Source organism: Panthera uncia (assembly GCF_023721935.1).
Source record: "Panthera uncia isolate 11264 chromosome B2 unlocalized genomic scaffold, Puncia_PCG_1.0 HiC_scaffold_24, whole genome shotgun sequence".
In the NCBI taxonomy this organism is placed as follows: Eukaryota; Metazoa; Chordata; class Mammalia; order Carnivora; family Felidae; genus Panthera; species Panthera uncia.
Genome location: NW_026057580.1, coordinates 73,646,330 through 73,668,482, shown reverse-complemented (window position 1 = coordinate 73,668,482; position 22,153 = coordinate 73,646,330). Strand labels below are relative to the sequence as shown.

At 37.5% G+C, this 22,153-nt stretch overlaps 1 protein-coding gene across 1 annotated transcript in view; it reads left to right on the top strand.

Annotated features, from left to right (window-relative positions):
- The first annotated feature begins 10,979 nt into the window (after positions 1–10,979).
- FRK (fyn related Src family tyrosine kinase) overlaps positions 10,980–22,153 on the top strand; it is a 106,587-nt gene continuing 95,413 nt past the window's right edge. Inside the window, exon 1 of the mRNA XM_049654214.1 lies at positions 10,980–12,601. Within this exon, the coding sequence (XP_049510171.1) occupies positions 12,231–12,601 (371 nt within the window). The 5' untranslated portion in view covers positions 10,980–12,230. The remainder of the gene's footprint in view (positions 12,602–22,153) is intronic.

Sequence of the window (22,153 nt, the reverse complement as noted above, 5' to 3'; positions counted from 1 at the left end):
AGCAAAGTATACCACTTATTTATCAAGAGACAAAAAAAAAAAAAAAAAAAAAAGAAAGAAAAGAAAAAAAGAAAAAAAAAAGCCCAGATGAACAGGAAATTCTTGAAGTTCTGCCCAATTACTTGGCATGAACATTGGAAAATTCTAAATCTGGGAAGTTTATTATAAGAATCTTTTTGTTTCTATATAAAATCATGTACATATAAGTCAGAAGTCAGAGCCAGTACATTTGTTGTTTTTGGTAATGATTAAAATTTTTACAGCCTTGGGGGCGGCTGGGTGGCTCTCAGTTGAGCGTCCAACTTTTGATTTCAGCTCAAGTCATGATCCTAGGGTCGTGGGATCAAGCCCTATGTCGGGCTTTGTGCTGAGCATGAAGCCTGCTTAGGATTCTCAGATTCTCTCTCTTTCTCTCTCTCTCTCTCTCTCTCTCTCTCTCTCTCTCTCTCTCTCCCCGCCCCTCCCCCGCCGCTGTTCCTCTACCCTGCTCAAGCTGTCTCTCTCTCTAAAATAAAATTAAAAAAAAAAATTACAACCTTGAGTAACAGAAATAAACCTCTTGCATATCTTTTTTATTTGGAAAATGCTGATTGGACATATGACAATATTCTCTCCCCCCCCCCCCCCCGGGTTAGGATTTTATTAATGCTATTGGAATTTTGCAGATACAGGCATTTTATTATGCTTCGCTTTATTGTGCTTTGCAGATATAGCGCCTTTTTTAAAAATTGAAGGTCTGTGACACCTTTGCATGAACCAAGTCTATCGGCACCATTTTTCTAACAGCATTTGCTCATTTTGTGTCTCTGTATCACATCTTGGTAACTCTCACACTATTTCAAACTTTTCATTATTATTTTATTTGTTATGGTGATCTGTGATCAGTGATCATGATTTGCTGAAAGCTCAGATAATGGTTAGCATTTTTTAGCAATAAAGTTTTCAAATTAAGTTTTTTGTTTTAGAGATAATGTTCTTGCACACTTAACAGAGTTCAGTATAGTGTAAATGCAACTTTTATATACATTGAGAAATCAAAAAAAATAATTTGACTTGCTTTATTGTAATATTTATTTATTGCGGTGCAGTATCTTGAAGCTGTGCCTGTGCTACAATAATTTTGCTGCTGGATAGATGAGAACTTTGATTAATGAAGTATCAGGCAAGGACAAACCACCTGGGTGAACCATGGATACCTATCTCCATTTTAGAAAAGGCTTATCAGCTGTTCCTAGGAGATTGTGTATATAAGAATATTCAGTTCTTTTGGAAAGCAAGTTCTTTATCTAATCCCCTTTGCAGATCTCTTTAGAATATTTTTTCCATATCTTATGAAATCTAGATGTACTATGCCCATTTCATGTCTTTTATAGTGCCAAAGAATGAAACAAAGAGCTTTAAAGAATTTTTTTTCTTTTCCAAAGCTGAGTTAATTTTCTTGCAAGCAAGGGAACTCATATCAGTAAAGAAATTCACCCGAGTATTTCACTGAAGGAAAAAGGCATGGTTTCTGAACTGTGAGAAATAGCATTTCCTGGTTATGCTCTTTAAAATTGAAAACACACTTTCTAGAAAGAACAGAATGAGTCCAGTGTTCAGTGCTGGCTGATGCCTAAAGTAGTCCATTGTCGTTGGTCAGGAAAGATGCTTCAGTTATGGCATGCTGGGCTGCTCACAGTTCATGTCCTTCAATAGTTTTAGCGGGTTACCACCACTTGCAATAAAATAAGATACAGCGTTTGCTTTGATATCTCCTAAATGCTGCTGCACGTGAAAGATTTTCCCTTATAATAGCAGTTCTATATGAAGAAAGAAATTGAAGTTTTGGCACCCATTCTTTTTTTTTTTTTTTTTTTTTTTTTGAGTCCATTTTGGCTTCTAATGATAATCATAGCTTTCTCTTAGATTTCAAGGCAAATATGTCTGATCCTCTTTCTCTAATCTGAACATTTCTACTCTTTGGCTGAGAAAACTGGGATAAATTTACAATTAAGTTGTCACCATGTGCTTCAAATATTAATGTTGTCTCTTCTCCTCCTCATCATTTTCTTCATATATAGACTGAGCTCTCCATAATCTATTTCATATTCTTTAGTTCATTCTAACAGATTCTTGTTGTTTTGCCCTGTGTCGGGCCAGTGTCTGGTCCCACTGAAGATAACTAAATGAGAGACTGATGGAGACTAAGATCAAACATATCAAAGATCCCAGGGCACCAGGCTATATTTGAGCCAAAGGAAGAAACTGAGTTTTGCCAAGAAGATCCTATTTCCAAATGAGGTCATACTCTGACATATTGGGAGGTAGGACTTCAATATACCTCTTTGGAGAGACACAATTCAACCAATAGCACACTCAAAAAGAGAAGCTGGGTTCAGTCGTTAGGGGTACCTAAGAGGGGTACCTAAGGGGGTAAGAGGGGTTACCCTTCTTTGAGGCTGTATTATCTAGGCTAAGAACTAAAAGGTAGATTTGCATGAAGGGTCTGAACAAGAGTGTTCTTGGCTGGGAGAATGGCGCGTAAAAAAGGTCACTGGTCAGAAAAAGGCCTTGGCTGTTTCCTCAGAGAACAAAAATATGGCCACTGTGGATGGACCACAAAGAGCCAAGGAAGGAGAAAGGGGAGATGACATTGGAAGGTATAGGCAGGAGATAGGCCGGCAGGGCATTTTCCTAAAGTTATGGAGTTTAGAATTTATTTCCAGTGAATAGGAAGCTATTGAAAACACAGATCTGACATATATATTTAAGTTTATTTATTTATGTAAGTAATCTCTACACCCAACATGGGGCTCAAACTCACAATCCTGAGATCAAGGGTTGCATGCTCTTCTGGCTGAACTAGCCAGGCACCCCTGAGTTATACTTTAAAGATTATTTTGGCTGCCATTTGGAGAGTAGATTGTGGCAGAGCAAGAGTGGAAGTCAGGAGGTCCTCTGTATAGCATGGCTTTCTAGATTGAGATGCAAAGAAATGCGAGACACACACTTATCTTCAAGGTCAGAGCAATGTGCTTGGGGGAAACAACACAATTACACATAAACAGATATTAAATGACTTAAGATATTATAGTCTGTGTTTTAGATGAATGATGTTCACTCTCAGCATGCGTTATTGAGTACCTATTAGATGTTAGGCACTGTGTTGGTTATTGGGAACTAATGAAGGCTACAATAAGTGTGTTAGAATCTATTGGGTGAGACAAGTATGAGCTGAAGGTAGAAATGGTTATCGCATCTGGTGGGGAACATGAACGAGGAAGTGGTCAATTCTGTTTAATAAACAGGTCAGAAAAGAATGAAGGAGGGAGACACTTTCTCTGACTCTTATACAAGTACCTATATTTATCTGGCCAATAAGTTGGAAGACACTAGGGTACAAAAAGGGAGAGGAATGGGGGGAAGCCATACCAGGCAAAAAGGGAGGATTGGACAAAGGTAAATGTGTGATGAAGCAAGGCACATTTGGAGACTTTAAGACTTATATGAGCCCACAGCAAGAGTTTGGAAGAAAACTATATGGGGTGAAGATTTTAATTTTAATTTTGTATGGCTTTCTAGGATGTCTCTTTTCTATGTGTGGAGAATCTTCCACTGTATGAGTTGAGAAGGTAAAGTCCTGTCTTCCATTTTGAAAGATCTCTCTGAACCCTAACAATTGGAGCTGGGGTGAGATGCTTTGGAGGGGACAGTGCCATCTAATATCCAGTGGTAGTGGAGCTGACAGTGTGGAGCCAGTGGCAGTGCCCGGTATCCTTAATGGCAGTAGTCCCTCACTGACCTGATATCCTTGTAGCCAGAGTCTGGGCATGGCCACACAGCTTTATTTCTGCTGGCTTCTACAAGCCTTGTCTTTCAAATTTACTGTTGACTCAGAACCACTTGAATTATTTCAGTAGGTTCTTTTTCAGCAAAACTTAGCTAGAGTTGGTTTGCTAAGAACTCTGAGTGATATAGAGTGGAATAGAATGAGTTGGGCAGGAGTGAGGTGATGTTGGGCCTTGCATGCCTTGTAAAATATAGCCTTTATCCTCAAGGTAATGAGAGGCCTTTTTAAAAATTAAGTACTTTTTTAATTAAGCTTTTATTTATTTTTATTTTTTTAAGTTTACTTATTTATTTTGAGAGGGACAGAAACAGCATGAATGGGGGAGGGACAGAGAGAGAGGATGAGAGAGAGAATCCCAAGCAGGCTCCACACAGAGCCTGATGCAGGGCTGGAACCCATGAAACCATGAGATCATGACCTGAGCCGAAACCAAGAGTTGGATATTTAACAGACCAACCCACCCAGGTGCCCCTAAATTAAGCTTTTAATTTTGACATAATTGTGGATTTGTATTTGATAGAAATAATAGAGATCTTGTGGATCCTTTGCCTTGCTTCCCTCAGTAATGATATCTTACAAAACCACAGTACTGTATCTCAACTCTGATATTGCATAGATACTACCAAGACACAGACTATTTCCATCATCATGAAAATCCTCCTGTTGTCCTTTTATAGTCCTATCCACTCCCTTCTCACCTCCACCTGCTCCTTCACCCCTGGCAACTACTAATGGAATCTCCATTTTTATAATTTTGCCATTTCAAGATGTCTTATGTTGTTACATAAATGGAATCATACAATAAGTAACCTTTTGAGATCAGCTTTTTTTCACTTAACATAATTTCCTGCAGATGATCCAGGTTGCTGTGTATATCAGTAGTTGGCCCATTTAATTGTTGTACAGTATTCCACAGTATGTACATAGCCCTGTTTGTTTAACCTTTCACTCACTGAAGGACGGTTGGGTTGTTTTCAGTTTGGAGCTGTTATGAATAAAGCTGCTAGAAACATTTGTGTACAAGTTTTTGTATGAACATGAATTTTCATTTCTCAGGGATAAATGTCTAATTGTATAACAGCTATTTCATACAGTGGTTACAGTTTTCTAAGAAACTGACAAACTGTTATCCAGAGTGACTGTACCGTTTTACATTTCCACCAGCAGTATGTGAGTGATCTAGTTTCTCCATATCCTTACCATCCTCATTTGGTTGTCTTATTTTTTATTTTAGCCACTCTGATAGGTGTGTAGTGATAATCTCATCGTGGTTTTAATTTGCCTTTCCTGAGGGCTGATGATGCTGAACATCTTTTTATATGCTTATTTTCCATCTGTATATTTTCTTTGGTTAAATGTCTGTTCATATCTTGTACCCATTTTCAAATTGGAGTGTTTGTTTTGTTACTGTTGAATTTGAGGAGCTCTTTGTAGACTAGATATTAGTCTTCTGTCAGATACATGATTTGCAAATATTTTATATACCTTCTCTCAGTCTGTAGCTTATATTTTCCTCCCCTTAACAGGGTCCTTTGAGAACAAAAATTTTACTTTTGGTAAATACAATTTATGAATTTTCCTTTTATGGATAGTACTTCAGGTGTTAAGTCTAAGAACGTTTTGTGTAACCCTAGATCCTGAAGATTTTCTTTTAAATGTTTTTTCTAAAAGTTTTATCGTTGTACAATTTATATTCAAGTTCATTATATAGTTTGAGTTAATTTTTATGTAAGATATAAGACTTAGGTTGAAGTTCATTTGTTTTTGTCTATGCATGTCCAATTGGTCAAGCGCCATCTTGAAAAAATTACCTTTTCTCAATTGAATTACTTTTCCACCTTGGTCCAAAATCAGTTGGGCATATTTGTGTGGGTCTCTTTCTGGGTTCTCTATTCTATTTCACTGGTCTATTTGTCTGTTCTTCTGACGATTCTGATTGCCATCCTGATTGTCGTAGCTATGTAATATCTTGGATACCAGGAAGACTGATTACTCCTACTTTATTCTTCTCTTCATCAAAGCATTTTTAAAAGGGTGCAACACTCTACCTACAGAGTGAAGGATGGTTGGAGAAGCACAGGATTGGAAAGAGGAAGATTATTAGAGAGTCAGAAAGAACCAAACATGTGTTAAGTTCAGGTAGTATCAGCAGGGGAGAGAGGAAGTAGATAATGAGAGCAGATGCTAAACAGTTTTAATTCTTAGGATTTGTTCATTGATCAGCTAAGGGGGTAAGGAAAAAAGAGGAGTTTAGGGTGCTTCTTAAGATTCTAATTTGAGATGATTTTGACTGAGGCAGAGAAAATATAAAAATAGAAGGTTTTGAGAGAATCATAATGAATGTTATTTTGGATCTGTTTAATTTGGAATCGAAATGCCTTTGCACTCTGTATCGACCATAATTATACTGTTTAGTATCTCAACAGATCAAATTGGGATGGAGGTGGAGGTTTGAGAGTTATCAGCAATTAGAGCCATAAATGCAGAGGGCAAGGCCACACAGTGGTATGTATACCCAGTGAAGGTTTCTAGCCAAGGCTCCCAGTTAACATTCATTCTGAGGGATAGGTGGAGGAAGACCAACCAGCAAGGTACTGAAAAGAATTGTCAAATAAAGGAGAAAATCAAGAAAACAGTGTTGTAAGAGGCTTAAAACAGCAATCTTTGTCATTGAAGAGTGGTCAAATGGAATGAGGATGGAAAAGGAGTGATTTGATTTGGCAAACGCAAGGTGTTGGTGACATCAAGTGGACCAAGTTCATTGATGTGGCGTGAGGTGAAGCCAGATTGCAGTCCAAGGGGGAAAGGAAGAGAAAAATGGGAAAGAGGGAACATTCACTATTCTCTGAGAAATGTGGCTGAAGAAAGGAGAGAGGCAGGGTGGAACCTACAGTGGGAGAAAGGATTTAACAATTGTTTTCTTTTTTCTCCTTCCCCCCCCCTTTCTTTTGTTTTCTTTTTCTTTTATTCTTTTCTTTTTAATGCTTGAGAGGCTTAAGCTTGATTATAGGCTTTGAGGAAGGCACCAACTAAGAAAGGCAAGAAGAGAGCTAATTGATGGATCAGATACTACAAAGAAATAATACCAAGAGCACAGGACAGGAGATTTAACCATCTTTTCTGTCACTGAAAGCATATTGATTGGAATCAGTCTTAGGTACATATAATAAAGAGTCAAAAGAATGATCTCCTACGTAGATAATAGATAATTTGTCTCCCATATTGCAAACAAGTCTGGAGGTAGGTACTCCTAAGATACAACTTTTTTTTATCTTTTTGCTCTTTACATTTTTAAGGTCACCTTATGGTCCAAGATGTCTGCTGGAGGCCCAGCCATCTCATCTGAGTTCCAGGCAAGCAGAAAGAGAAAAGAGGAAAGGGGAAAAGAATTGACCTCCCAGCTAAGTCCAGCTCCTTTAAGGCACTTTCCTGAAACCCCTCTTGAGGACTTCTGCTTACTTTTTTACTGGCCACTCCTAGCTGTGAGGAGGGCTGAGAAATGTAGTCTCTAGCTTTTGCTTCTGTAAAAGTAAGGTTCTATTAGTAAGGAAAAATAAACTGGAAATTGGGTAGGGCAGTAGAAGCTTTTGTCTGAGGAGGAAAGAGAGTGCAAGGATTTACAGATGTAGATACATTTTTTTGATGCAAGAAAAGGAAATTGAATTGGTTAATGCTGAATATATTGGGGATTTCTGTGAATGTCTGCAGCAAGGTCATCATCAGAGAAAGAGGGTATCCACAGAGACCCTGAGAAGAATGGTGGACAATTTACAGTAGTTTTAGAGGAAAATGAAGGGAACAGCAGCTGACCAGACTAGCATATAAAAGAATGTTGAGCAGCGTTAAGGGCTTAGCAGGAGTTGGAGATCATTAATTTCTCCTGGCACAAAATTGAATAGCTGTGGGATTTTCTGTTGCAGTGTTCAGCAAATAGGATACAGGAGCATGGTGAAATTCATTTCATGTTGTATGGGTGCTGGGTATGGGGGTTGCATAAGCTAGAAAAACTTGAGGGAAGGGAAAATTATGTTGGCAGAAATGGACACAGAAGGGCTAGAGGAGGTGTGGGACTTTTATTAAGATCTCAAAATGCAGGCAGGAGTCTATTGGGAGGGAAAGGAATATTAAGCAGAAGAATGACACAGGAGGTAGGAAGAGGTGGGAATGGACAAGACATGTTAGGAGACACAGTAAAGCAATGTGGTTGAGTGGGAGGGCTACAGGAAGGCTGTCATGGAAGGAGGATATGGAAAGGGCACATCTGATAAAAATCAGGTAAAATACAAATTCTTTAGCCTCAAATTCCAAGTCATATCCTCCAGGCAGTGGAGATCTGATGAAGGTTATTGTGCAGGAGAGTAATTTAAGAAGATAATCATGGCAGCGGTTTGTTCCAAGGATGGGAGGGAGATTGGCTGAAGGAAAGAAAACTGGTGTAGGAGGCTAGCAAAGGAATCTGGCATTCAGGAAACTATAAGAGAGGAAAGAAGGATAGAGTCAAAGGACAGAAAGTCACACTCTCCTCTGGGCTCCCAGCCCTTCTCACACTAAGGAATTTTTGCTCTCAGTTGTGAATACTTGCACAATGTTGCTCTCACCCCAGTGGGACTCCAATGGGGTGTCTCTTTTTTCTTTTCTTTCTTTCTCTGTCTTCTTTCCTCCCACCCTCCCTTCTTTTCTTCCTTCCTTTTGTTTTCTTCTTTCTTTCCCTCCCTTCTTCCTTCCCTTTCTCCCTTCTGTGTTCCTTTGTCCTTCCTCTCTCTTCTTTCTTTCTTTCTTTCTTTCTTTCTCAAATACTTGCGTAGTATTTACTGCTTACATACTGGATGCTGTACAAGGCACTGAAGATTCAGAGAAGGAAACATGATTCTCATGGGGAAAAGCACACAAGTAAGAGAACCAAGTGGAATTCAACAGTTCAATCAAGTAGAAGTGTGTGTCAGGTTTTGGGGGTACACAGAGTAGGAGACTCTATTCTATTGTGGGAGAGAGGTATCAATGGAATCCAGCCTGGGAAAATCACAAGGAAATCATGGTGGGGGAGGGAGTAGGGAAAGGGGGAAATAAAAGTGCAGGAAAGAGGGCTTCAGGAGCTAGCTGCTTGGGGAACCTGCATCACAGGGTTTGAGTGCAACAGTGAAGGGCCATGAAATTGGAGAAGTAAACAAGAATTGTCCCGTTTGTGTGTGTCCTGCTAAAGAATTTAGGCTTTATTCCAAACACATTGGAGGGTCCAGAAGGATTTTACACAGAAGAATGACATTAGCTTCTTTTTGGAGTCATCAAAAGTGAGAAGTTACAATCTCAGGGTTTGGAAACAGATGGAGACCAGGATGTTATTAATGGTGCAGTCGCTTGGTGGCTATGTGAGCTTGGGAAAGTTACCTAATCTCCCTAAGCCTCAGTTTCTTCTTTGAAATTGAAAAACAACCATCACCACTACCACAGCAACAACAAAACTACCTTTCTTATAGGTATTATTGTTTTATTTTCTGAGAATTAAATGAATACCATTTGTCACATTCTTAGCACAGTGCCTGGTACATAGAAAGCCCTCTAAACCTGATAGGTGCTTTTTACTAGCACACATATCACCTCCAGCATTATTACTGTTGTAAAAATTGCTCTGGGAGTTGTATACAAGGTGAGTCAGAGGTAGGGGACAAGCTGGAGTAAGGGACACTGCTTAGGATACCTTTGGAATAATCTAAGGAAGAATATTCTATTTTTATTATTTGTTTTTGGTCCAGTACCCAGCTGTCATTCAAAAGGAATAAAAAAAACGTTTATGGAATAAATGAAAAGGAAGACTGAGCAGAATTTAGTGATTGATTAGCTTAGGGAAACCAGGGGGACAGTAAAAGATGACTTTAAGGCTTCATGCTTGGGGGGCTGCAGAGTTCTGGTTCTGTTGACACAAGGAAACCACCCCTGGCTCTGCTTTCTCAGACCATTGCTCACCTGACATCTTTGGATGGTCAGCCGCTCTTCCAATTTCATTCATTAGCTCAGTGACTGTGTGTGCACATCTGCCACTTTGACTTTTTCCAGAATGCCTTGTCATAACCATAATGGAGGCATATTCAAATTTAAAAACTTCAAATTTTTGAAGTCTCAAATGCCACTTACAAATTGGTTCTAAATACCTCTCTCTGGTTGTTTCCAAATCTCATTTTATTTGTGGGTCATGTAGATGTCTCTGGAAAGACTGTAGCATCCTATGCCTCTGTTTAGGGGCATTGATAGAATCCTTCACTTTTACGATTAATGTTGTGTTTGAAACCAAACATTCTTATGGCTTCTCAATATTATGTAATTGCCACTTTCTCTTCTTTTTATATACAGAATAATATTTTGGGTCTCATATCACAAACAGACAACCAAAACTGGCTCAGCTTTTGGCTCTTCTTTTCCTGCTAAAATGGTACTTCTACTTTAACTCTGAAGACAGAGAAACCTGGGAATGTGACCTGAGATCTTGTTCTTAACCAAGTGATCTGTCCACCATGAATGCCTGATTTTAGTACAAGCCTAGAGCAGATGAAGCTGAAACCATGGTTCCCTGTTGTTGTTTTCCTTTTTTCTTGAGTTTGATTATTCTGATTACTAAAAATGCCTTGCTGTTTGACAAAGAACAGGAATTTTGAGATTGCTCTGGGGCTAGGTTAGCCAGGTTCAAGGCTCTGCCAACATTTAGAGAGATTGTTTTTTAGAATGGAACTTTTTAAAAAATGTTTATTTATTTATTTTTGAGAGAGAGAGAGAGAGAGAGAGAGAGAGAGAACAAGCAGAGGAGGGGCAGAGAGAGAGAGGGAGACACAGAATCTGAAGCAGGCTCCAGGCTCTGAGCTGTCAGCTCAGAGCCTGATGCAGAACTCAAACCCACAAATTGTGAGATCATGACCTGAGCCCAAGTCGGACACTTATCCCACTGAGCCACCCAGGCACCCCTGGAGTGTACCTTTTTAATAAGTGCCTTATATGAAAACAAGTGACACATCACAAATGAGTTGAGAGTGCTCTCTACTAGTGAAAATGGCGGAGGGTTGATCCATTCAAACTCTTTGCCCGGTTGTACTTGGGATCCAGGGCACACATCTGTGAGACGGCTCTCCCAGATAAGGGGAAGTAGAACAAACTCCACTGCCTGTCAGGATGGCTGTCCTGATCTCAGCTTCACTAGCTCCTGAGGTCCTGCCAAAGAAGTTAGTAAGAACTCATGTAGACCTGGAGGCCAAAGTTGAGCAGAAAGAGCCCCTGCAGTAGCACACATGTGGCCCTTCTTCTCCTTCTCTCTCCTTGTCCCCTAGTCTGTGTGTGTGTGTGTGTGTGTGTGTGTGTGTTTCAGAAATAGTACATAAGAGATGGGAAATTATATGTCTCTGTGGGAAAAAGCAGTGTTTCAGGTTCTCAGCATTTTAGTCAGCTGCTGTCATATTTTTCCAGACTGTAAATGTATTTTGAAGCTATTAAAATCTATTCATAGTGATGAAAAAAGGTAGGAACTCAATGGTTCTTTCCCAATTGCTATTTGTCCAATAACAAATACCTAAACACTTTAATTAGCCTTTTTGTTTCCCCTATGGTGGCAAAATAATCCTCCTCATCTATGTGGGGGAAACAAATCTGTGCTGGGAACATAGCAAGACAAAAACCTCCCTGGGCTAGTCTGTTTGTCCAAGAGTATGGATTTTGGCAGCTGCTTTAAGAGTTGGGCTCCCTGATGAGGGCGCTGGTCTCTTTTGGGTGTGGGAAAGGAGAGGTAGAGAGGCCGGGAATCTCTTTTAAATCACAGACGAAAGGAAACCAGGAAGTAAGGAGAAATTATTTCAGTCTGCTCATAGCTCAGGATGTTAAAGGCAGTAACCTCAGCTGGTTGGTTAATCATTAGCAAAAAGGAAAGAGCAGCGGAGGTCAGGACTGGCCAAACCACAGAGACGGACTTGAAGCAGGGAGAGAGCTCCTGGAAGAGGCAAGATGTGATCTTACCTGGTGTTAACCTCTTTCTCGTATTAACTTTTCCTTGGGACGTAAAGCAAGATGACTCTTTTCTGTTCCCAGACATTTGTCTAAATAAAGCCCTCTTAATTTTGTTTTTGCTGTGGGATTCCTAAGCAGACCAGAAGAAAAGACATCTTCCCTGAGCGGCTGCCCAGCTCCTGCTCAGTTTTGCTCTAGGGCAGCCGCTCTGGCCACAAAAAGCAAGCAGGTGAGTGTCCCCAAGCGGGGCTCGCCGCAGGCAGATCTGCCCCATTGTTGTGAAACAGGGCTTTGCACGCTCTCCGCAGCCAGGGGAATTGGTGCTGACTTCCAAGTTGCCCCGTGGAAGAAGAGAAAGTGGATCTGCAGAGACTGAAAGGAGAGGGAGAAGCCCCTCTCCTCTCCTCCCTCCCAGGGCACCATGGGCAACATTTGTGTGAGGTTCTTGACGTACTTGAAGCCCTGTCTCCCATGCCTGTTCCAGGAGGCCGACAAGCCGGTGGTGATTGAGAACCCAGTGGCCCGCTGCTCCCCTGATGCTTGCAGGTCACAGAGTCAGGAGCTCAGGAGAAGCGGTGGTCACTACTTTGTGGCTCTGTTTGATTACCAGGCTCGGACTGCAGAGGACCTGAGCTTCCGCGCGGGCGACAAGCTCCAAGTCCTGGACACTTCCCAGGAGGGCTGGTGGTTCGCCAGGCACTTGGAGAAAAGGGTAGATAGCTCTGGCCAGCTGCTGCAGGGCTATATTCCTTCTAACTATGTGGCTGAGGACAGGAGCCTGCAGGCAGAGCCGTGAGTAGTACAAACCCATACTTTATTTCTCAACTCTCTGAGGGCGGGTAATGAGTTTTCCTTCTTATCTGCAACCCCCTAATTTCCAAAGAGCTACCCAGAAAGTATGAGGAAGTACTGGCAAGAACCTTTTAATTGAAACACACCTCTACTGTTAAGAGTGAAACTGGCAGGTAATTGTTGTTGAAATGACTTCTATTACCATATGTATACCCGTGGGCCCTGGGTGTTCATCAACATTAACAAACGGTGCATCTAATACTCTACCTTTTCTTTGGCTGTAAAATATGTCTGACTTTAAAAAGAGAACTGCATTTCATTTGTAGGTATATCATATATATAAATCACACCTTCAAATCTAAAGTTCAGCTCTCTCTCTTTTAAAACTTTTGAAGCATCAACGCCCAACTCTAACTCTAATTTTAATCCCTTTTCATTCTGTTAGACACACAGAGAGCCAATTAACATCAGGGTAGCATTTAGAAGATGGTAATTTTTCACTGCATTTTCCCAGTGAAATAATGACTAGACGTTTTTCTTTGAGTTCCAGATATGGACTTAGGCTACCCAAATTGTGATAGTTTGGGGTTTTATTATGATTAGAAACTGACCAGCTATAGATATTTAGTAAGTTTTAACAACAACAACAAAAATATAATGGCTGTATTTCCCCAGAGGAGGAGATAATGACTAATCTGATATTTGGAAAAAAAATTCTATGATTATGGTGGACCCACAGAGGAAAATTTTATATACACCCATCCATCCATCCATGCAAGTGCCAGGCACAGCAGAGGCATGGTAAGTGGAGGAGGGGTAGGTTATGCTAGTGGTGGTTGAACATAAAGTAGATAAAGCACAGTCTTGACAATGGATACTTGAGGTTTGGTGGGTTGAGAAGCAATTGGGGACTATTACTGGCCCTAACTTTGTTACTGCTTGGTTCCAGTGAAACCCAAGACTGGGAATGTCTCCCAGGACTTATTTTATGGAATGTATCTTGGTAGAGGAACCACTGAGGATGCACTTATTTTCTCATATGTTTCTCTTTTTTATGAGAATTGCAGCATCCTTTACTGACCTAAGGAATAAAATGGCAAGGAAGTGCCAATCAGGCAGTATTGCTGCATTCCAAACTCAAATACAAATACAAAAGGAAGGTTGGTAATTTTTGAGATTCTTTCCAACACTAGGAACCTATATGTGTTAAAAAAAAAGGGGGGGGGTCTTATTTTATGCCTAAATAGAAATGAATTGAAATCTAGACTTTTGATGAATGGAATTGATCAATTCTCAAATGAGAAAATCATCTGTTTGAACATGTATTTTCTGTGATAATCTATAGGAAATATCTTTATTTATTCACCAAATGCTTGCTTATGTGCATTTATGTTTTCACTACTATATGATTTATGGATATGGTATGATAATGTATGGTATTATGTATGTTTTAAATTCAGCAAAACATATGCATACTAGACAAATAAATACTAGAATATTAATACTAGAGCCTTGAATTCATAATCTAATATTTTTATCATTCTATTTGTTTATTTTTTTCATCATGATAAGTGGACTCTTTAATTCCCATCTCCTATTTCCCCCATCTCCCCATCCACCTCCCCTCTGGTAACAACCAGTTTGTTCTCTATAGTTAAGAGTCTGTTTCTTGGTTTGTCTTTCTCTTTTTTTCTTTGCTTTTCTCTTCTGTTTCATAAATTTCATATGAATGAGATCATATGGTACCTGTCTTCCTCTGACTGATTGCACTTACATTATACTCTCTAGCTCTATCCATGTTGCAAATGGCAAGATTTCATTCTTTTCATGGGTGAATAATATGCCATTATATAAATGTATGAGATATATGTATATATACATATGTACATGTACATATGTATATATATGCATATACATGTATATGTATATATATGTATATATATACATATATCTCAGATACATATATCATATCTTTATCCATTCATTTATTGATGGATACTTGGGCTGCTTCCATAGTTTGGCTATTATAAATAATGCTGCAATAAATAAAGGAGTGCATGTATCCCTTTGAATTAGTGTTTTTGTATTTTTTGGGTAAGTACACAGTAGTATGATTACTACATTGTAGGATAGTTTTATTTTTAGTTATTTGAGGAAGCTCCATACTGTTTTCCACAGTGGCTTCACCAGTTTGCATTCCCACCAGCTCTGCAAGAGAGTTCCTTTTTCTCTACAACTAGGCCAACATTTGTTGTTTCTTGAGTTTTTGGTTTTATCCATTCTGACAGGTATGAGGTAATATCTCATTGTAGTTTTGATTTGCATTTTCCTGATGATGAGTGATGTTGAGCATCTTTTCATGTGTCTGTGGGCCATCTGTGTATCTTTTTTGGAGAAATGTCTGTTCATGTTTTCTACCCATTTTTAATTGAATGATTTTTTTGGGGGGTACTGAGTTGTATCAATTCTTTGTATATTTTGGATACTAACCTTTTATCAGATATGTCATTTGCAAATATCTTCTCCCATTCACTAAGTTGCCTTTTAGTTTTGTTGATTTTTTCCTTTGCTGTGCAGAAACTTTTTATTTGATGTAGTCCTAATAGGTTATTTTTGCTTTTATTTCCCTTGCTTCAGGACACATATCTAGAAAAATGTTGCTTGGGCCAGTGTCAGAGAGATAACTACCTGTGGTCTTTTCTAGGATTTTTATGGTTTCAGGTCTCACATTTTGGTCTTTAATCCATTTTGAATTTATTTTTGTGTATGGTGAAAGAAAATGGTCCAGTTTCATTCTTTTGCATGTGGCTGTCTAGTTTTTCCAACAATATTTGTTGAAGAGACTGTCTTTTTCCCATTGTATCTTCATTTCTCCTTTGTCAAAGATTAATTGACCATATAAATGTGGGTTTATTTTTGGGTTTTCTATTTGATTCCATTGATTTATGTATCTGCTTTTTGCCAGTACCATATTGTTTTAATTTTTGTTTTTCTTTTTCAAGACTGCTTTGGCTATTCGAGGTCTTTTATTGGTTCCATACAAATTTTAGGGTTGCTTGTTCTAGTTCTGTGAAAAATGCTGTTGGTATTTTGATAGGGGTTGCATTGAATGTGTAGACTGCTTTGGGTAGTAGAGATATTTTAACAACATTTGTTCTTCCAGCCCATGAGCGTGGAATGCCTTTTCATTTCTTCATGTCATCTTGAATTTCTTTTATCAGTGTTTTATTGTTTTATATTTGCAAATGACATGATACTATATATAGAAAGCTCTAAAGACTCCACCAAAAAAACCCCACTAGAACTGATAAATGAATTCAGTAAGGTCGCAGGATACAAAATCAATGCATAGAAATCTGTTGCATTCCTATACACTAATAATGAAGCAGCAGAAGGTGAAATTAAGAAGACAATCCCATTTACAATTGCACCAAAAACAATAATATATCTAGGAATAAACTTAACCAAAGAGGTGAGAGACCCGTTCTCTGAAAACCATAATGTACTAATTTTACATACATTCAATTCATATTAATGCTTAGGATCTCTGTTTGCTTATCTGTAAGGTCCCTGATTTCACACAGATCTCTGGATTCTCTGATTGTCTGGAAACATGAGCTTTTTTTTTTTTGTGGAACATGAGCTCTTAATGTTTCATATGTAGTGGTTTAGCTACATACTTGACAGACAATGCTGAGGAAAGCAAGTAAACTGAAATAAAATAAGCAATTCAAAAGTGATAACTTTCTGGGTAACAGGCTCAAACACAGTGTCCTTGCTTATTTGGATTCTATTTGCCTAACAAACACAAAATAAGACAACTAAAATATTGTGACTATTTTTTATTCTTATGGGCTATCTGTAACCAAGAATACTTTTCTTTGATGCACATAATTCCTGACCTCATTCCTCTTGGAATTTGTTCTCAGCAGTGTTCCAATGTGTCACTACCAACCTATATCTTGGGATCTTCATCCACTGGAATAAAAACTTGTTGCCCAGATGTTGCCACTGGGCCTCCTGCTTAGTTCAGGCCATTTCTTTTCTTTCAAGTGTACACCATGGCCTTCATCTATGATCCTAGGTTGTTAATGAGGGTGCTTGCCACCAAAAGGCTAAATTCCTTCAATACTTTTAGTGCAGGGAGCTGTCACCTCTAGAATTCTAGTCCATTTCAGGTAGTGGTGATTTTAACTTAACAATTAAGCAGTTAACAGTCTTATGAGTGAAAGTGTCCGAGTGGCCCACACAGTGCCTTAATACTTGGGGAGTTACACAAAGATGTCTTTTAATGTCTTTTTTCATTGAGTTTTTCAAAGTTATACTTCATTTTTTACTTTCAAATACTGTGGAAGTTAATGTAGGTTTTTTTGTTTTTTGTTTTTTTTTACGATGAGCTCAGAATATAGTATTAACATTATTATTTACATTTACATATGTGAGATTAGAGGCAAAGGGAAACCAGTGAGAATTAAGCCATCTAATTTCTAATTAGATTAGTTAAACGCAATGCCTATTAGTATTCATTTGTTTGTGTCTTTATTCTTGAGTTGTCATAATAAGAAAACAATGCAAATACTTTTGGAGTTATTAGTGTCAGGGCAAACCAGTTGAAAGTTTTAGCATTTGGCTTTTTTTTTTTTTTTAATACTAAGAAGTAGAGATGTTAAAAAAAGAACTATAGTATTGTTAAAAGATAAACCAATTTAATACTTGGTTGTTATTCAACTTAGAAGTGCTTTACCTTTTCTGAATATCTTACGTTAAGTGATATAATAAACCCGTTCTTAATGACTTATTTTGTCTCTAGGAAGAATCATTGTATTTACCTCATCTTCAATTTGAATTCCTATATTCTTTCATAGATGAGTGTTTTTGTTCAACATTTCAACATGGAATTTCTCAAAACCCTTACTCTTAGTGTCTGATTACTCAGAACTCCCTTTATATTTTTTATTTGCAGTGTTTTTAGAGATATAAAGTTCATCCAGAAAATAATGGTATGGAAATTACACATAAATCTTCAAGCCAAGAACAATGGCTTTAAGTTCTATGACTTTATTGTAAAAAAGTTTAATGCAATATAGTGATGAAAAGCAAAATAATCAGCAATTGTGTAATTTACACGTAGCATCATTTATCTACAGGGCGTTTAAAAAGTTGTTTGCCTGATTGTTAAGCGTATATAAAAGTGTGGGAAAGCATTTAGTGAAAAGTTTCTTCTCCTTCTATTATTGCCATGTAAAGGCAGATTATTTCCAGTTCCTCTCCTATTCATCATGCTATGAACTGCTTTGAAAAAAAATATTTGTAATTTATAATTTTGTTGGTAGTTTATGCTATGAAATAAAAGTGTTAGAATTTTATGAAGTATAAAGGTAAGAGAACTTCTTTCTATCCATTTAGGACATATTTTCCTAATTGTGCTCCTTTTTAATGTGTCAACTAGAGTTATGTCAAAATTTCATCTAACTTACGGTCATTGCCATTGTTTGGCTTGAAGAAAATACTAAGAAATAAAATGGTATGTTCTTAGGAAGAGAATTCTTTTACCCCACCATTTAAAAATAGAATTGGAGCCTCATTATTTGGTTATTTGAATACTGCTAAATTTAATAACTATCCAATACAAGTTGTACATAGTGTTCCTAGTTATTTTCAAACTAGGTATCCGTAGACTTCTTTCTCAGCTGAGAAATGAAGCCACCTTTTGATCTTGTTAGTTAAAGGTAGAGTAACAATGTGGTTTAAAAATTAAAATTATTATAAATAAATACATACATACATACATACATACATATATACATACATACATACATACATACATAAAGGCATCAGAATATATAGATTTTGAGTATAATTTGGCATACAATGTAACATTAGTTGCAGGTGTACAAGATAGTGATTGGACAAGTTTATATATTATGTTCTGTTGACCACAAGTGTAGCTACCATCTGTCCCCATATGTCCCCATTTTAATACCATTTACTATATTTTTATGCTGTGTCTTTTATCCCCGTTATTTATTCATTTCATCACTGGAAACCTGTATCTCCCACTCCCCTGCACCCATTTTGCCCAACCCCTATCTTCCTCCCCTCTGGCAGCCATCAGTGTGTTTTCTGTACTTATAGGTCTGATTCTGTTTTTTTATTTTTTCATTTGTTTTTCATTTTGTTTTGTTTAGATTTCACTTATGAGTGAAATCATGTGGTATTTGTCTGCTTAGTCTGACTTATTTCACTTAGCATAATACCTTCTAGGTCCATCCATGTTGTCTCAGATGGCAGGATCTCATCTTTTTATGACTGCATAATATTTCATTATATATATATATATATATATATATATATATACACACACACACACACACACACACCCCATAATTCTTCTCTGTTCATCTATTGATGGACACTTAGATTGCTTCCATATCTTGGTTATTATAAATAATACTGCAATAAACATAGGGGTGCATATCTTTTCAAATTAGTGTTTTCATTTTCTTTGGGTAAATACCCATTAGTGGAATTTTTTGATAATACAATATTTATATTTTAATTTTTTGAGGAACTTCCATACTATTTTCCACAGTGGCTATACCAAAGGCATCGTAATATTCACAAACCAATCTGACATATCTACTTTGAGTAGTTTAAATCACTAGAAAATCACCGACAGGCAATTCATCCTATAATTGTTCTTTTTTCCAGATCATTTATTTCTTTCCCTTTGTGATAGTTTTCAGGGAAGACTAAATGGATATATGTGGAAAATGAAGATTATTCATTTTCAGTTTCTCCCCAATAAGACAAAATATATTTAAATACCATCCTTTTAGAAGCTAAGTGAAAAAGAGGTTTCCATATAAAAGTAAAATGTATTATAAGAATACATATAGCTGTTTATCAAAGTAAATGTTTCAGATAAATCCAAAATAAGAATTTTAGGACAAATAATTTAAGTTAATTAGAAAAATGTATTACTAAGTGACTGTATTACCAATAGAATTATGATGTTTTCTCTCCTAATCCTTTATTGTGAAATAAAAATATGGTGCCAAAATAATTAATTTATAAAACATTACATCTCAGATATAATATGGTTTTTCATGTTAGTATAACTATTATGTTTATGTTAACATAACTGTGTTTCTCATAATTTGTTATGTAACAAATTTTTATGTACATTGTCACCATTTCGGGGACGAATGATAGGTAACTGCTAAATTAAAATAAATTTTATAAGAATAATGGCAAAGTTATAGAAGTGAGGAAAAGAGGATCCAACTAAACTGCATTAAAATCACAAAATTTAAGTGTAATTAATAGTTTAAAGTAATTGATAGTAATATTTGATTACAGTATTTCAAGTTATCTTTGAGAAGTAATCAAGTGACATGGTATGGAATCATTAAAGTTAATAGGAATAATTCTTAATCTTTTAGTTTCTTTTAATTTATTTTATTTATTATTATTATTATTTTTTTCAAGTAAGCTTTTTGCCCAGCCTGGAGCCCAGTGTGGGGCTTAGACTCATGACCCTGAGATCAAGACCTGAACTAAGATTGAGTTGGAGGCTTAACTAACTGAGCCACCTAGGCACCCAATTCTTAATCTTTTCTTTTATATAATATATATATTAAAAATTTTTTTAATGTTTATTCATTTTTGAGAGACAGAGAGACAGAGTGCAAGCGGGGGAGGGGCAGAGAGAGAGGGAGACACAGAGTCCAAAGCAGGCTCCAGGCTCTGAGCTGTTAGCACAGAGCCCCATGTGAGGCTTGAACCCACGAACCATGAGATCTTTACCAGAACTGAAGTCGGACCCTTAACCTACTGAGCCACCCAGGCGCTCCTTAATCCTTTCTAAGAAAATTGATAATACTTTGAAAGTTTCAATTGCAATATGCCATTCAAACTCTTTTCTAGTAACAGTATTGATTTTTCTTTTCAGGTTTTCAACAAGTTAATAATGATGGAAAAAATTTTATGTGAGTGAAATAACGCATAAGCTGCTATGCTTCAATCCTAAAGATTAGAACCTAGATTTCAACTTAATCAAATTCATTTTTTGAAAGAAAAATATTCTATTGGTTTTTCAAATTGGTTTTTGTTCAAGAGAATTTCTTCAAATGTTTAGTTTGTCTCTGTAGATACATCCTGATGTTGTTTTTATTTTATTTTATTTTTAATGTTTATTTACTTTTGAGAGAGGGAGAGAGAGAGAGAGAGAGAGAGAGAGAGAGAGAGAGAGAGAGAGTGGGGGAGGGGCAGAGAGAGAAGGAGACACAGAATTCAAAGCAGGCTGAGTTGTCATCACAGAGCCTGATGTGGGGCTCAAACCCACGAACCATGAGATCATGACCTGAGCTGAAGTAGGGTGTTTAACCAACTGAGCCACTTAGGCGCCCTTCCTGGTATTATTTTTTTGATAAATGAAGGTCAAGCTTCTCACCAAGTTGACATTGTCAAGGTAGATACAAACTTCTATATAGTAAAGTAGGGCTAACTTTTGTTAAGCTGCTATTATGTCTTGTCCTCTAGGTCTTGAGGCTCCCAAGAGAAAACAAACAAACAAACAAACAAACAAACAAGGTTTTACTTCAACTAACTCTGCCTGATTATCAGCTCAGAAAATTCCCTTTGGGTTTTCCAACTCTCAGTACCACAATGAGATACCACTATGTCACAAATAAAAATCAGAGCAATCTTTGGACTTTTCTGCTGGATATTTTAACTAGGTCCAAATGTTAGTGGCACAGAGTTTCAACTGAAATATAATGTTAATTGCCCTTTTTATGTGCTTAAGAACACAGGCTGTGCAACCAGTTGATCTAGATTGGAGTTTGGCTCTGTCATGACTTGAGCAAATTATTTGATCCCGCTGCCTCAGATTTGTAAAATAGGAATGAAAATGACATCTATCTTGTAAGGTCATTATGTAACATAAATGAGATTATTTGTGCAAAAAGCATACACCACAGAGAACCTGACATATAATAAGGGCTTCATAAATGTTACCTATTATCGAATTGCATGGATCCCCATTTACTTCTGTCTAAATAGCTCATACTTCGTGCATCTCCACTCTAGCCTCAGCTCACAATATTCTTTCCCTAGAACAGGTTTCATACGCTGAACATCTTTTAGTCTTTTTTCCATACTTTCTATCACCTGCAGTCTTGGGCTTCATCCACATGGTCAGACTTGTCCTGCCTGCAAACCTCTCCCTCCTCTTGTCCTGAGCAACTTTCACTCATCCTCAGTCTCACTCTGTTTGTCCTTCTCTCCCTGAAGCCTTTCTTGACGTGTTGAACTAGGTTTGGTGTTCCTGCTTAGAGCCTTTAACATTTATCATCATTGCTTATCCATTTTCTTCGAGACTATGCACTTTGGCTTTGGGAGGTGGAGAAAGGAGCCATTGCCCTGGGTCCCAGAGCTTAGTGTGGTACCTGTGCACAATAAGCACTCATGAACATTGGCTGGGTAAATGAATAATTAAATGAATGTTTGCTTATCTATAAATCTCAGATCTTTTAAAGAGCAGCTGAC